General features: G+C 42.4%; 2 protein-coding genes across 2 annotated transcripts; both read right to left on the bottom strand.

Annotated features, from left to right (window-relative positions):
• Positions 1-785: 785 nt before the first annotated feature.
• On the bottom strand, positions 786-7913 carry dnajc3b (DnaJ (Hsp40) homolog, subfamily C, member 3b). The gene is made up of 12 exons (XM_014206889.3): positions 7408-7913; positions 6888-6998; positions 6436-6560; positions 6183-6257; positions 5681-5824; positions 5262-5443; positions 4858-4977; positions 3940-4045; positions 3585-3705; positions 3161-3293; positions 2769-2917; positions 786-2546 (listed from the first exon to the last, which is right to left on the bottom strand). Exons 1-12 carry the CDS (start codon positions 7490-7492, stop codon positions 2404-2406), a joined length of 1494 nt encoding a protein of 497 aa, XP_014062364.1. The 5' UTR covers positions 7493-7913; the 3' UTR covers positions 786-2403.
• Positions 7914-8209: 296 nt separating this feature from the next.
• On the bottom strand, positions 8210-10954 carry cldn15a (claudin 15a). The gene is made up of 5 exons (XM_014206890.3): positions 10491-10954; positions 9785-9949; positions 9384-9465; positions 9112-9219; positions 8210-8868 (listed from the first exon to the last, which is right to left on the bottom strand). Exons 1-5 carry the CDS (start codon positions 10705-10707, stop codon positions 8772-8774), a joined length of 669 nt encoding a protein of 222 aa, XP_014062365.1. The 5' UTR covers positions 10708-10954; the 3' UTR covers positions 8210-8771.
• Positions 10955-16130: the final 5176 nt, after the last annotated feature.

Here is a 16130-nt window from a genome sequence, read left to right as displayed (position 1 = left end):
TTTTTGGTCCCAGCTTTGATGAGCTCGGGTGCTGTAGATGTCCTGAAGGTCAGGCAGTGTGCTCCCGGGGATGCGTTGGGCTGACCACACCATCCTCTGGAGAGCCTTGCGGTTGCAGGTGGCGCAGTTGCCGTACCAAGCGGTGATACAGCCTGACAGGATGCTCTCAATTGTGCATCTGTAAAAGTTTGTGAAGGTGTCAGGGGCCAAGCCATATTTCTTCAGCATCCTGAGGTTGAAGAGGTGCCGTTGCCATTTCCTGAAGTCCACGATCAGCTCCATAGTTTTGTTGACGTTACTTTCCTGGCACCACTCCGCCAAAGCACTCACCTCCTCCCTGTAGGCTGTCTTGTCATTATTGGTAATCAGGCCTACTACTCTTGTATCGTCTGTAGACTTGATTGAATTGGAGGCGTGTGTGAGTGAACAGGGAGTACAGGAGGGGGTTGAGCACGCACCCTTTTGGGGCCCCTGTGTTGAGGAGCAGCCAAGTAGTGATGTTTCCTACCTTCACCAGGGCAGGGTTCAGACTCAGGGCCCCGAGCTTGCATGATGACACAGGATTGCAAAGGTTAGCTATTATTTTCTGGTAATGTGTTTGGTATACTCAGTCAAATAGGTCAAGCACACATGAACATTTTCATGGAACTAGACAGACCTGCTTGCTACTGGAAGATGATTTGCACAAAAAAGACATGAGCTAGAGATGGTATTCCATCAGTATAGTACTAAAATTATACCTGAACCATGAATTTATAACAGTGTAAAATAACCAGAGAACAGGGTTGTTTGTTTCCATATTTTAATAGTTTGAGCATTTTAGTTCATTCTGTTTGGCAATGAGAAAACCCCCTAGAAACAAACCTGTACCAGGAAGTTATTCAACAGTGGTCACATTAAAATGATCACGTAGTTGAGCAGTCGGTGACATAAAAAGCTTTCAGTTACAGCTATACTGCATCCTTAGAACTCATTATGTTAACAGTGGACTTGACAGGATGATATTGACAATCCATCATTTGGTTGTAGTCCATAATTTGTTTGATACACTAAAATGACGCAAGTCATCTGTTTGTCGTTGCAGGGAGTCCCTTCAGTTGCTTTGGACTGGGGAACACAGGAGGATTAGTTATTAAAAAGACCGGTAAATGAAAAAGTTTTCAAAAGACACTTTCAAATCAATGAAAAGGGAGAGATAACACAGGCTCTTTCAGGAAGTAGACAGACATGCTTCATCCACTCACCCTTTTGATTGGGTACACAACCAGGAAGGAGTAGGTCACCAACTCTTCCATAACACCTGTTGTGTCAATTAAGTCAAGTCAAGGGTATACTCAGTGGAGAACATTCAAAGCTTTGCAGATAGAAATATAACAAACATTGTTTAGTGAAGAAGAAAACGACATCAATCTCTTCTAAAACATTCTGAAAGCTCTGAATATAAATCAGTTTGAGTAGCTTGGGTGTCAGTCTGAATCTGCTTTTATCCGACTTGAGCTTATCCAAGTATTATTAAAAAGGTCCAATACAGTGTTTTTATCTCAATATCAAATCATTTTTGGGTAACAATGAAGTACCTTATTGTAATTGGTTTCATTTCAAATTGTTTTCTTTGAAAATTGTAATTTCTCAAGCAATAATTTTACTAGGACTGTCTGGGAGTGGTCAAGCTTTATTGGCAGAGGGGTTTGTAACTCTTTCTTATTGGTCACCAGGCAGGCCAAAACTCCATCCCACCAAAACAGGCTGAAATTTCAAAGAGCTCTTGTACTAAAAAGGGCATTATACAATTTTCACAATATTAATCCATCCTGAGAGAGAATATATATATATATATATATAGCAGAGGAAAATAACATTTGACTGCACTGGGCCTTTAAATAAATGGAGAAACAGTCCAGCATCCAGGCTAGTCGAGCAAAAACCAAAAGAGCTACGTTGAATAGACGAAAAATGGAAGAAATACCAAGCAAAAGTAAAAGCAGCAGCAGACATCCCAAAGAAAAATAACATGGAGGGATGCAATGACAGGATCAACAGCCTGGGCCAAGTTGGGAGGACTGAACAGCGCACCAATTCAGGACTTTATTTGCTCGTCTTCGACCGCTCAAGTCAACAGCCGACAACATTGTCACTTAGTTTCATCCATGTAGAATCTGTGGTAGGAAAGTTTAACTCTGTACAACTCAACCCCTCGCAGTACAGTAGTAGTCCAACGCCTTTGACAGTGTCATTCACATCCCCATTGTCTCACTACATTACCCACAACACCCCATATCCAACCTGAATCCCCCAAATCCAACCCCTGGGTACATCCACCAGTTACTCCACGGGTTGTCATAGCCCTAAAATCCTCCAATTGTCAGTCAGCCCCCCCCCCCCATGGTTCTTGTCTCGTCCTCACTAGTGGTGGAACTTGAAGTGGTAGTTGCCGCCAGACTCGAAGGGGTTGAAGTGGAAGGGCCATCCCTGGCCACCCTGACCGCCTCCCTGTTGACTCTCTGGGTCCAGGGGGTCCTCACCGGAGTCAAACTTCTGGCGCATTTCTAGCGGTTCGGGGTAGGGAGACATGAGTAATGTACAACAAGCTACGTTTTCAACACAAATGTAGATTCCAGGAAAGAGGCCCGACAGGACGTTATCATACTGCAAATAGTTTACAGCTTCCTAAATACAGTCATAGATTTTCCAGTATGGGACAGTTTAGTTAGTAGTGATCTTATCTACCAGCTTGAGCAACATTATCAGGTACATATACAGTTCATTACCTGGGTCGGTGAGCACCTCTTTAGCAGAGGCGATGTCGATAAACCTCTTCTCTGCCTCCTTCTTTTCCGACTCCTCTCTGAAGTTGTCAGGATGCCACTGTTGGGCCAGTTTCCTGTACGCCTTGATTATTTCCTGTTTGTTGGCACTCCTGGAGAAAAACAACATGTTGGTAAGGTAAAAGCTTGTTTGAATACAAGGAGCAAATGCATCCCCCATTACCTTGAGGTGATCACAGATGGTGAAAATAATAGAATATCATTCAATAGAATCAACTTGTCACTTGTCTAATTGCTTATAGATCATAACTACACTGTAGATTATGCCAAGGAAGGAAGGAATTATGCTTTGAAGAAGTATTTGAACAGAGCTCCCTTCTCTAGGTCAGTCATACCTATTGACACCTAGGATCTTGTAATAATCTCTCTTCCGGGAGAGCTTGAGCAGTTTCTGGGCTCGCTCCAGACCTTCCCTGATCTCATTGTTCTCCATATCAAACTCCCTCGCTTCCTGGTAGTCCTCCACCGCTAGAGAGAGGGAGGGCAAGGTAAGGAGAAAAAAAAAAAAAAAAAAGGCAGAGAGAGAAAGATCAAAATGGATACTTGACAAAGCTGTTACAATCATCCAGCTGGGATTTGGATGTGCAGTAATCAGGTCGGCGTTAGACTGGTCCTGGCTACAAAACACCGGGTTTGTTTACTTCGTAGGTTTGAAAGCCATTGTTTGAGTACTTGACGGAGGGGAAACAAATGCGGCACAAAGTCTTATCCCTACGTGTCATCATTCTCTTTGTTACAGTAATAGCATGGTGAAAGTACCTTTCTCGTAGTCCTGGTTGAGGATGAAGGCCTCAGCTCTGTCGCGGAGGATGTTGATGTTGCGTGGGTCTCTCTGGTGGGCCTCCGAACAAATGTCTATTGCCATAGCAGGCATCTTGTTCTGGTGGAGACAAATGGAGTAACACTTATAAGCATCATCATTGTTTCCCCATTCTATTTGTAATTACATAATTAGTAATATCAGCAGTTGTAAAAGTAATTAGGAGAATTTCCAATACACTAACAATTGACTTGACTTCAGTAGAGGGACAGGTCATGCTAATCTACATACGTGACTATGGTCACAGAAATGGCCCACTCCATGGGTTAAACGTGTCAATGTGATGGGACCCACCTTGACCAAGCAGAAGCAGATTCTCTCCTTGGCCTTATTGGTGTAGTATGGGACATTAGGCTCTGTCCTCATCACTGACTCATACTTGTCTATGGCATCCTGATACCTGAAAACAAACATTTAATAACATTCATTTTAGGACAAGAGTTAAATAGAACTGCCGTACAATAGTCATATATATAAAATATATAAATCAACCAGTGGATACAAATAGGTTTAGTGATAAAACTGTCAAAGAAACCTCAAATATAAACCTGTCGAGGGAACACAGGAACTGAAATATAAAACTCCCATAGGGACTGAAACATTGCCCACAGGAAGGGACTACCACAGAGATGGGCTACCATATAAGCTCACATAGGGAGGCAGGGATTGACCTTAAGGGTTGCCCTATTGCTTGGGGTATATGAACTGAGCCGTTGCTCAAGTTGAAGTTGCCCCATTAGGCAGGTGATAAAAAAAGTGAAAACAACCAAACTGCATTTTATTCCAGTAGCCTAAAACATACTGTTTCTTTCTGGTTCCTCCCCATTGTTTAAGTGAAAGATAGACAGTTTAGGGTATTTAGGGCAGACGGGCAAGTTGAGCCTTCTCCAATATGTTTTTTTTTAAAATTTTTTACTGATAACAACCAAAATACAAAGAAATCCAGTACTGATCTTTGTCTACTGCCCTATGTGTTGATGAAAGGCAGGCAACATATGGCACTTCTGCGTGTAAATAGCTAATTTACATTTTCGGGCCAGTGATCATAATTTCAGGGCAACCCCAACCCCCCCGAAAAATGTAAACAATTAAAATACTTCCGATTTGTCTGATGGGCAACGGCATTTCAGTCTTTAATGTCAATCCCTAGAACCTAAGAGATACCCTCACAGGGACTAGACTGCCATACTAGCTAGATGCAGTGGTACTGACCTTTCCTCCTGGATGTGCTCCTCGGCAGAGTCCAGCTGCTTGCTGAGCTTCTTCACCCGTTTGTAATGGGAGAAACACTCCTTGTCGTCCTGATCCAGCTTCAGACACTCCCTGACATGACTGCAGAGGGAAAGGAAGGAGAGACAGACTTACACATTGCAAAGCGGTTTGAGATTTTTGCCTGTCAAATAAAATTGAAAGTGTTAGTATGTTTGAAAGAGAGTGAGCATTCTTTACTAACTCTCAAACTTCAAGTGTCAAACATCAACCACAGATACAAAAACACAAACCAATGTTGCTCTGAAGATTACAACCTCTTAATTTACATGTATTTGCTTGGTAAATGTGGTTGTTTGTTTAAATCACTCCACCTTATTACTAATACCATTTTCTAGTGAGCGTACCCTAGTGACTCCTGGTGCTCCCCCAGGTCATAGTGCAGGGTGCTGAGCTTGAGGAAGGCAGCTCGGTTGTCGTTCCTCAGCCGGGTGGTGGGGGTCAGGTCCTGGATGGCCTTCCGAGGGTCTCCCAGACGAATGTAGCATTCAGCCCGGAGCTCCCGAGACTCAGGGTCCCAGGGGGAGAGCTGGAAAGAGAGAAGGGTGGGAGGTAGGTAGGTAGGGAGAGTTCAGTGGTGTGAATTTATGATTTGATACCAAGTCTGTTGAAGTATAGTGCACCACAGATTGATGAAGGTATTGAGGATCATGTTTAAGAGGCTAGGTGAAATAGAGTTCTCAATGTCTAGGCCCTGTGGCAGAGCTAAACCCTACCTCCATGACCAGGCCCAATGACTAGGCCCTGTGGTGGAGCTACTCCCTACCTCTACAACGCGGTCCAGCACAGTGATGGTGGTGCTGTAGTCTCCTCTGTGGTGGGCCGCGTGGGCCTCCTCCTGCAGCTCCTCAAGCTCGTTGGCCCTCATCAGCTGGTTCCGCGCCTCGTCCTGGTCAGGGGATCGCTGCAGCTGAGGAAATTTAAAAAAGTAAGGTTTCTGAAGAAACTGTGTGACATAGCAATTATAAATATATAATAGATGACTCATATCAGGTCTATGAATACATAATAGAACCTCATATCAAGTGTATCTAATCCTTCAGATTCCCTTAACCTCGCCCACATCACATAATTGCAAGGACAAAGGGATAATGAATGAGATTTAAAAACAATTGCAATATGAGACAGTTAGAGTATGATGAGGGTATGGAAAAAACAGCAGTGAGATTTTGGTTGACAGATGGATAAGGTGTAACTAGACATAGAAATATAATTAATAGTATGGTAGTTGTAGAATAGTAGCTATATTGTTATGCATCTAGACTTACCACAGCCTCAAAGTCCTCCCGGGCCTCCTGGGTGTTACCCTGCTTCAAGAAGATATTCCCTCTCTGCAGTCTGGCCTGGAAACATGGAGGCAGAGAGAGGGAAGAGGGGATATGGAGGAGAAAGGGATGGAGATCGTTTTTTTTTAATCTATCTATCTCTAAGAGTTAATAACAATTGCACACAATTGTTGTTTATAACCGTGATTTATCACGATAACAGAGATGTTGTTGACAACTGTCTGTGTCCACTCACAGCGAGGAAGTCAGGTTTGAGCTGGATGGCTCTGGTCAGGTCCGGCAGGGCAGACTTGGACTTTCCCATAGCCAGGAACACAGCTGCCCGCTTGTAGTAGGTCAGGTAGTTCTTAGAGTCGCCCTCTGAGGGAAGGGATCGGGTAAAATACAGGAGATAAGTAGGAGAACACAATAGATTTCTACTTTCATGTGACTATTATTTATTAGGCGTACATGGACACATTTGACTGAGAATGTGTAGTTGACTAAATGTGTTGACCTGAAAGAATAAGAGAATAAGGGAGAGAGAGATCTGAAATAATCCATCACTTGAAGGGACTTTGTTATGTGGTAGCAGCTTGACTTATTACAAACAGAGTACAGACAGAGAGAGAGGGAGACAGACAAACAGGCTACATGGGCAGTGATGCTGGAGCTATAATGATGCGTGTGTCTGGTTGGTAACCTTACCCACTGCAGAGTGGTAGTGGGACAGGGCCTCCGCCAGTTGACCGGCAGCCAACAGTTTACGGCCCATCTCCAAGTGCTGCTCAATCTCCACATGAGTTGCCCCCAAGACACCTGAAACAAAACACTTAGTGTGAACCTCTTGGAAGCCCCCATAGGCAATTGCTCACATAACCACTGACCTAAATGAAGGAGACAGAGTAGCTATGTTCATGAATGTTGTGTCATTTTAACAGTAGACATACATTCCTCCCTGTAGATTTAAATCATAGGACTTGTTTGTAAAGGGAGTATGTAAAAAACTAAACCAACAGCCAAAGGGTTTCGATAGCCTAGCTAGCCTACAGTAGTTAACAAGTAAGGGCACACAAAAAACTACCTGATTATCCTGTACAATCGGTCGTAGCATACCTGGCTAAGGAAATAACCGAATACTTAGTTACCGGTATTTTTAAATCAACAACTCTATGCAGACTGAACTATTCGGGCAAAAACACATTGCTATCTGTCTGTCTGGTCTTACCGTCCAACTGGAGGTCCAGAATGACACAGAGCAGTGACAAGGAAGACAGGACCCCGCTGAGACCCTTCCGTCGCCCCGACTCCATACTTATATACTTCACACTTCTCCTGGAGTTGTATATTTCACGTCTCTGATATAATTGAATTGCAAACTACGTACGATATCATTTAAACGGTAATTTTCTTCATAACGTCTTCATCGTTTTGAGGCTATATGTATATGTAGTCCGGCTAAGAAATAGTTCCGAGTGACACCTTGGACAGCTAATGGAAGGTTCCTATAATTTACTCGCGTAGGACAACGTTGTTTAGACAGCCAAAATTGCAATATCGCATGGATCTAATAAATTATTCTAGTTTTCTCTACGTGGCATGACATTGAATAACTTCAGCAGCTGTCAACTTAGGTGCTTTCTAAAGTGAAACTTCACCCGGTCCGGTTTTTACCCCCTCCTTCACGGATTCAAATGCCCTACATTTCTGTGCGGTGAGTGGCCAGTTCTAGCAGCACACATCGTTGTTGCCTACCAACGTGGGGCGGTCTCATTGGATGAACTATTTTAGCTCGTAGATAACACTCCCATGTCCATATATGGCACATAACGCCGTCGCTGTACAGTCACTGGTCAGGCCATAATATTCCCAAAGGAATATTATTGATTAACCTATCCATCAGTGTTATCTGTGGGCCAAACACTATGTCGATTGTCTGTGATAATAATAAACATATGGTTGATCATGTTCATTCCTCACTAGAAACCGTTACGTTAGGTTACTAGATACAAACAAAATAGTTATTTGAGTATTTAAAGAATTATTTTATTGGGTGGAATTGTAAAGAAAACGAATAAACTAAAACAAACATTCAGAATGGCATAGGACAGCCACACCCATCTCAGACATTATAAAACTGTACACACAATACAAAACATCTCGATAACATCAATACTTGAGAATCAAGTCTTAATCTGCTGGTTTGGACATGCCTCTAGATCTAGACGTTTCATTAAATCATCCCTTTTCATGCCAACATGAGCCTATATCATTATGAAAATAAAAAATGGGATATAATGCAGGCATCAGTCATTAGACATCTCAGCTTTTGCACGTTATTTTACAGGCGACATGTTTGCACAGTGCACCACAACCAACCTAACAGCCATAATGTCTTCAATATGAGGTGATTGATCCAAATATGAAAGACATAATCCTACATAGTATAGCACTTAACCTCCCTCGGCACTGTAGACATCGTTTACACGTCTTCAACAACTGTGCGGTCAACAGTGAGTCTGGTTTGTAGTTATTGGACATGGTGGATAAAGGTGAACCCAATGGTTCATTGGTGTGCTCTCTCTCTCTTGTTCAAACGTAGGCGTTCCGGCCATAGGAAGTGGCAGCCTGACTCTGCGATGGTGCCATGCCAGAGTACACTGTGCCCCTCGGCTGGTAGGGGTAATGTCTGAGGAAGAGGATGAGAGGAAGAGTGGGTGAGGAGGGCACACATAGATCAAATAAAACCACCAATCACCAACCCACATGCATTAAGGTTTGAAACACACACACACACACACACACACACACACACACACACACACACACACACACACACACACACACACACACACACACACACACACACACACACACACACACACACACACCACACACACACACACACACACACAGTATCCACTGAACTCACTGTTTCTCAGACGTGCCCAGTTTGCAGGCACATGTCAAACAAGATCCCCCAACGATAGCAAGAACAGCAGAGCACCAGCCAATGTAGAGGCCCTCTCCAATCTCATACCTGCAAAACACAGTAGGTCCTACATTTTGTCAAGTTCATAAACAATAGGCTATTACATGTTGGTTTGGTGACTGCTCTTCTGTCTAACAGACAGCAGAGGACAGCAGTGTGCCAGTAGCCTAATTGCAGAAATTGGAATGGGTGGTAATTTCCTTCTCACTTACTTTATCCCGGGATATAATGGATTAAAAAAGTCCTGGGTGATGTTGAAAGCATACCAAGATACTGAGATCATTGTACACAGGCCTGAGAGAGAGAGATAGTATGTGTGTATGTGTTTTTGTTTGTGTGTGCGTGTGCGTGTGCGTGTGTGTGTGTGTGTGTGTGTGTGTGTGTGTGTGTGTGTGTGTGTGTGTGTGTGTGTGTGTGTGTGTGTGTGTGTGTGTGTGTGTGTGTGTGTGTGTGTGTGTGTGTGTGTGTGTGTGTGTGTGTGTGAGAGGGAGAGAGAAATAGAGACAGAGAGAGATTATTTAAGTTAATTGTGCACAAGATAATTAAGAGGTGGCAGTTATGACTATAAACAGTCATAACTGTTAAAGAAAACAGTTTGAGAATATCCCTTTACCCTGAAGCAAGAATAGGACACCTCCAACACCTGCTATTCTACCCTTTAGAACCATGTTCACTCCAGCTGCTTTAGAACACTGCATCCCGACCAGGGTTGCAAGGAGCCCGAAAGATCCGAAAATAATCGCAGCAATCATTAGTGCTCGAGACGCCTGGATATATCCTGCGGGACAAAGCATATGAATAAACACAAATTGTCACTTTCACAAACAAAATGAATTGGCCTATAACATGTTTTTTTTATACTGTAATAACAAATACGAGGATTATTACATTTGTATCAAATGTGATTTGTAAAGAAACATATTCAGTTCTACACATTTTATAGCCAATAATTATGATGATATTTAAGAATATGATCTACTGAAATGGAACTATCCTTCTGTTTTGTGTTTATTAGAGAAGAAAACAACTCTAAAAACTCTAATTGTGTAGCAAAAAAAAGTCTGATTTGACTGATTTCATATCAACCAATGATTCAACCTAAATTAATTGTTTATTGATGTCGTTCTGGGATGATCATATTTGAACCTTTTGACCTCTCAGTCACAAACAAAACATTTCTAAGAAAAAGTGTAACATATGGGCCTTGGCATATTTGTTTAATGACAACAAAACAATATCATCACAGGCAGTAAATCCATTTTATTCCTTAACATCATATGTCCTATCGAAAATATTATATTTCTCTAGGATGTCCATACCGTTCAGGGCGAGCAGAGAGGGGAACTCGTGGCAGTTGTGGATACCTGTAGAGTCCGTGGCACAGGACATCCATAGGTTCTCATAGATGGTGGAGGTAGTGATGACGCTCCCGTCAACGGTGGAAACCTTCCAGTAACGGTTGGGTATAGCTATCCCCACCATCACCCATCCTATAAACCCAAGCAGCAAGGCGACGACCTCCACTATCGGATCCATTCTGGTTTTTTTCAAGTATTTGGTGATAAATAAATAGAGAAGGCGATAGACAAATAGAGAGAAAGAAACCGGCTATATCCCTTCGTTAGGTTGTATCCTCGTCGATTTGATTAGATTCACTTCTTTTTGTTAAGGATATTCGTGCATAAATAAAAACGAACATATAGTTCGTTGAGTGTTTGTTCCCCTTCTTGGACACGGTTGTGTTAGGTTGCCAATGAGAAAGTTTGTTGAGAGCAACAGATATGCTCAATGATTTATCATTGTCTACCTGTGTTCTCTCCCACCCCCTCACACACAGGCACACACCCACACCTACACACACACACACACACACACACATACTCACACACTCACTCTATCTCTCTCTCTCTCTCTCTCTCTCTCACTCTCTCTCTCTCCAGGCCTATCTGCCTTTTGCATTTTACAGCCTGAAACTGAACAGGTGTCTATCAGGCAACGGAGACTCACGAAAGTCCAATGGTTGCTCTATGCCCGTGGGTTTACAGTATGTCGGAATACATGAAAGTTGACTTAGCCTACATGTATTTTTAGGAAATAAATAATTGAACAACCTGTGGGGTACCACAGGGTTCAATTCTCAGGCCGACTCTTTTCTCTGTATATATCAACGATGTTGCTCTTGCTGCGGGTGATTCCCTGATCCATCTCTACGCAGACGACACCATTCTGTATACATCTGGCCCTTCTTTGGACACTGTGTTAACAAACCTCCAAACGAGCTTCAATGCCATACAACACTCCTTCTGTGGCCTCCAACTGCTCTTAAACGCTAGTAAAACTAAATGCATGCTTTTCAACCGTTCGCTGGCCGCACCCGCCCGCCCGACTAGCATCACTACTCTGGACGGTTCTGACTTAGAATAGGTGGACAACTACAAATACCTAGGTGCCTGGCTAGACTGTAAACTCTCCTTCCAGACTCATATTAAACATCTCCAATCCAAAATTAAATCTAGAATAGGCTTTCTATTTCGCAACAAAGCCTCCTTCACTCACGCTGCCAAACATACCCTAGTAAAACTGACTATCCTGCCGATCCTCGACTTCGGCGATGTCATTTACAAAATAGCCTCCAACACTCTACTCAGCAAACTGGATGCAGTCTATCACAGTTCCATCCGTTTTGTCACCAAAGCCCCATATACCACCCACCACTGCGACCTGTATGCTCTAGTCGGCTGGCCCTCGCTACATATTCATCGCCAGACCCACTGACTCCAGGTCATCTATAAGTCTTTGCTAGGTAAAGCTCCGCCTTATCTCAGCTCACTGTTCACGATAACAACACCCACCCGTAGCACGCTCTCCAGCAGGTATATTTCACTGGTCATCCCCAAAGCCAACACCCCCTTTGGCCGCCTTTCCTTCCAGTTCTCTGCTGTCAATGACTGGAACGAATTGTAAAAATCGCTGAAGCTGGAGACTTATATTTCCCTCACTAACTTTAAACATCAGCTATCTGAGCAGCTAACCAATCGCTGCAGCTGTACATAGCCCATCTGTAAATAGCCCATCCAATCTACCTACCTCATCACCATATTGTTTTTATTTACCTTTCTGCTCATCTGCACACCAGTAGTTCTACTTGCTCATCATCATCTGCACATCTATCACTCCAGTGTTCATTTGCTAAATTGTAATTACTTCGCTACTATGGCCTATTTATTGCCTTACCTCCTCACGCCATTTGCACATACTGTGTATAGACTTTTTTTTTCTATTGTGTTATTGACTGTACGCTTATTTATGCCATGTGTAACTCTGTGTTGTTGTTTGTGTCGCACTGCTTTGCTTTATCTTGGCCAGGTCGCAGTTGTAAATGAGAACTTGTTCTCAACTAGCCTACCTGGTTAAATAAAGATGAAATAAAAAAATAAAAAAAATGTTTTATAATGGATGTACTAATATAGCTAAAACATTGAGATATTACATTGTCCAACATTACTTCCCAAATATATTTTTTCTCTTTATTCTTAATTTGATACATAGCCTATTCATATTTTTTCAATACGAAATTCAGTTTCTGCATCATTGCAGGTTGACCTATGCCAGTTCCACTAAAGAATACAGGCAACATGATATTGACGCTGACAAACTCCTAACTGGCAGAGTCAGGTGTTGTAAATTGGTGTTTTAAAGTGATCTCTGAGGAGATCTGTGTTCCTCCAGTTATATTTGTTTTGGTCGTGAATTTCATTGCTTCAAGGCCAACTGACACAAGGTCAACTGTCACATTTACCATCCCACTAAAACTGCCCAGTTCCAAGTAACACACCCAAATCACATAGGCTACCATCTGTTGCATGGTTGTTGTAGAGTAAGTGTAACGTAGTCACACACTTACTGGAACCCAGACCCCCACTAATATGCCCATTCAGAACAATGTTAATCCTTAACCTGATTCAGTGACAGGGGGTTGAAGTATTTAGGTTTGGAGAATTTAAAACAAGCAAACACATTTGTGCAAACTCCATGTGAGGACAAGAGGAGGGCCTTTAAAATCAATCCAGAAGAAAACACTGTTGGCCAATAAATATGAGTGAGAGAAGGCAGGAGTGCCAAAGGCCGCACCCTTCCTGGAAATATGGGTACATTTTTCATGAAGTGTCAGGAACTGTTATTACGAAGAGATAAAAGTCTGGTTAACAAATAGATGTGGTTTTAGTGTTGGAACAGAGAAACTACTAATGCATTTGTGTCATCCAATTAGTGAAACACAACACAACACAATCTAGTGAATATCATATGAAGGGTGCATGCTTTACATATTTGAACTGGGCCGTTGTCTTACTATTTAAGGCTGCATCTCAATAGTCTGTGGCTTCCTTTCTTCATCTTCTCATCTCCTCTTCTTCATCTGAATTGATCTGAAAATTACGGACAGGTGGAAGTGATACAGATGCCTGTTGTTGTACATTGTTTTTTGCCCTGTCCAGTTCTTTCATGTCAGTAAATGAGAGAGAAAGCCTCTTTAGGCTATTGAGATGCTGCCTAGTCAATGTAGTCTAGCCTATAGCTTGCTAGCTCTGTTGTCTGCATACACCGGAGTTCACTTGCTCTGAAAAAGAGAGATGAAATATGTTTTCTGCCCATGTTTACCAAAGCCTAATTGTATGGCTTCCTCTGCTCCAGCATGGCTTCTGAGCTGTTGTCCGAACCATTAGTTCTTCATGTTGTTATGACTTTTACTGTCAACATGTTTTTTATATGATTTTTTTATGGAAGGGTGTGTAACTTTCCCTAACTCTTTACAGGTATTTGTCATCATTAAAATGTGATTACTCTGCAAGTGCACTGGCTAAAGCTGTGAGCTAGGGGTTGGTTGGGCATAGTTAGTCTAGACCAGGTTCTTTTTATGACTTTTTCTGCTTGAGACCCAATTGAGAAATTGACCGTCCTCCCGTGACGCAAATCATCCTCAATGACTCAAATGAAGAAGAAAATAGTGTGTGATTATAGATGTATTCTCATAACTAAGGACTCACCACTCACATGCCTAGGGCCCACTTTGGGTTCCGACCCATTGTTTGAGAAACCCTGGTCTCAGTGTTGGAACCCACATGTCTATGTTGATTTCACTCCAGCTAAGTATCAATTAGGCACTAAGTACTGTATCTGCCAATTAACTGAGTGGTTGTAAATTATTAGTTATATGGCTGTGATATTTCATAACATTTGGACTATTTGATGAATCCTTGCGATGTCCTTGGTGTAATAGGTTAAGATAAAAAACAGTCTATTACCATTCCCATAACAGCACTGCTTAGAAAAGTGTGTGTATGCAGGATGTGTGGAAGCCAGTAATCTGATAAATTACTCTGGTATAATGGACAATGCAGAAACTACGTTGGGTTTCCCGTCAAACTCTGTAATGCTTATATTAGCAATTGATGGCAGTGGCTAATTTAACAAAACCAAATTGTGGATTGCAGTCTCTCCTTGCCTTTCAAAGTAATGAAACTAAGGCTGATATTTTTCCACTAACTGTTCTTTTGGCCGATAAGACAAATAATTGGTCAAAATATCAGAATTGGGCTTCCTGTGTAAACACAGCCAAATATACACATTGATTTGTAATTTGGCTGAACTATCCCTTTTATGTGATGTGCTTTTCCTTGTGTCCCTGGCCTTAGCACACCAACCCAAATGAGAATGATTTTGCTCGATGCTTTGTCATGGTGAGTTTCGGTCGTGTCGAAGAGTTAATGAGTAGCTAGCTAACATCGCTGGCGGCTGATAAAGCCTACATAAGTAATAACCTATTATCCATAATCTTTAAACCTTCCTGTTGTAAAATTATATCCACAGTGAGTGAATCCATTCTGGAGCGTTTGACACTAAACTGAACTAGGCTAGTGAACAGCCAAATCAAATGTTATTTGTCACATGCGTCGAATACTACAGGTGTAGACCTTACCATGAAATGATAACTTATGACCCCTTAACCAACAATTCAAAATATATATTTAACCTTTATTTGACTAGGCAAGTCAGATAAGAACAAATTCTCATTTACAATGACGGCCTGCACCTGCCAAACTCGGACGATGCTGGGCCAATTGTGCACAATAAAATAACAATAACGCTATATACAAGGGGTACAGGTATCAAGTCAATGAGCAGTGTATAGGTTTGTCGAGGTAATTCAGGTAATATGTACATGCAGGAAGGGGTCAAGTGACAATGCATAGATAATAAACAGAGTAGCAACAGCATAAGTGAATAGTGTGAAGAAATGTGAATGTAAACTCAGCAACAAAAAAAAATGTCCTCTCACTGTCAACTGCGTTTATTTTCAGCAAATTTAACGTGGAAATATTTGTATGAAAATAACAAGATTCAACAACTGAGACATAAACTGAACAAGTTCCACAGACACGTGACTAACAGAAGTGGAATAATGTGTCCCTGAACAAAGGGGGGGGGGTTAAAATCAAAAGTAACAGTCAGTATCTGGTGTGGCCACCAGCTGCATTAAGTACTGCAGTGCATCTCCTCCTCATGGACTGCACCAGATTTGCCAGTTCTTGCTGTGAGGTGTTACCCACTCTTCCACCAAGGCACCTGTAAGTTCCCGGACATTTCTGGGGGGAATGGCCCTAGCCCCCACCCTCCGATCCAGCAAGTCCCAGACGTGCTCAATGGGATTGAGATCTGGGCTCTTTGCTGGCCATGGCAGAACACTGACATTCCTGTCTTGCAGGAAATAACGCACAGAACGAGCAGTATGACTGGTGGCATTGTCATGCTGGAGGGTCATGTCAGGATGAGCCTGTAGGAAGGGTACCACATGAGGGAGGAGGATGTCTTCCCTGTAACGCACAGCATTGAGATTGCCTTCAATGGCAACAAGCTCAGTCCGATGATGCTGTGACACACTGCCCCAGACCATGACGGTC

This window comes from Salmo salar, chromosome 07 (genome assembly GCF_965601325.2).
Source record: "Salmo salar chromosome 07, fSalSal1, whole genome shotgun sequence".
In the NCBI taxonomy this organism is placed as follows: Eukaryota; Metazoa; Chordata; class Actinopteri; order Salmoniformes; family Salmonidae; genus Salmo; species Salmo salar.
The sequence above is the reverse complement of the archived record's forward strand: the minus strand, read 5'-3'. Positions and strand labels throughout refer to the sequence as shown.

What these genes read in the sequence shown, in the direction of transcription:
- dnajc3b (XM_014206889.3), bottom strand. Translation starts at nt 7,492, where the DNA reads ATGGAGTCGGGGCGACGGAAGGGTCTCAGCGGGGTCCTGTCTTCCTTG. An exon ending in TCAAACCTGACTTCCTCGCT is followed by an intron (nt 6,258 to 6,435) that starts GTGAGTGGACAC and finishes CCATGTTTCCAG; the next exon opens with GCCAGACTGCAGAGAGGGAA. An exon ending in TGCTGGACCGCGTTGTAGAG is followed by an intron (nt 5,444 to 5,680) that starts GTAGGGAGTAGC and finishes CTCTCTTTCCAG; the next exon opens with CTCTCCCCCTGGGACCCTGA.
- cldn15a (XM_014206890.3), bottom strand. Translation starts at nt 10,707, where the DNA reads ATGGATCCGATAGTGGAGGTCGTCGCCTTGCTGCTTGGGTTTATAGGA. An exon ending in CTCTCTGCTCGCCCTGAACG is followed by an intron (nt 9,950 to 10,490) that starts GTATGGACATCC and finishes TTTGTCCCGCAG; the next exon opens with GATATATCCAGGCGTCTCGA. An exon ending in CTGGGCACGTCTGAGAAACA is followed by an intron (nt 8,869 to 9,111) that starts GTGAGTTCAGTG and finishes CCTCTTCCTCAG; the next exon opens with ACATTACCCCTACCAGCCGA.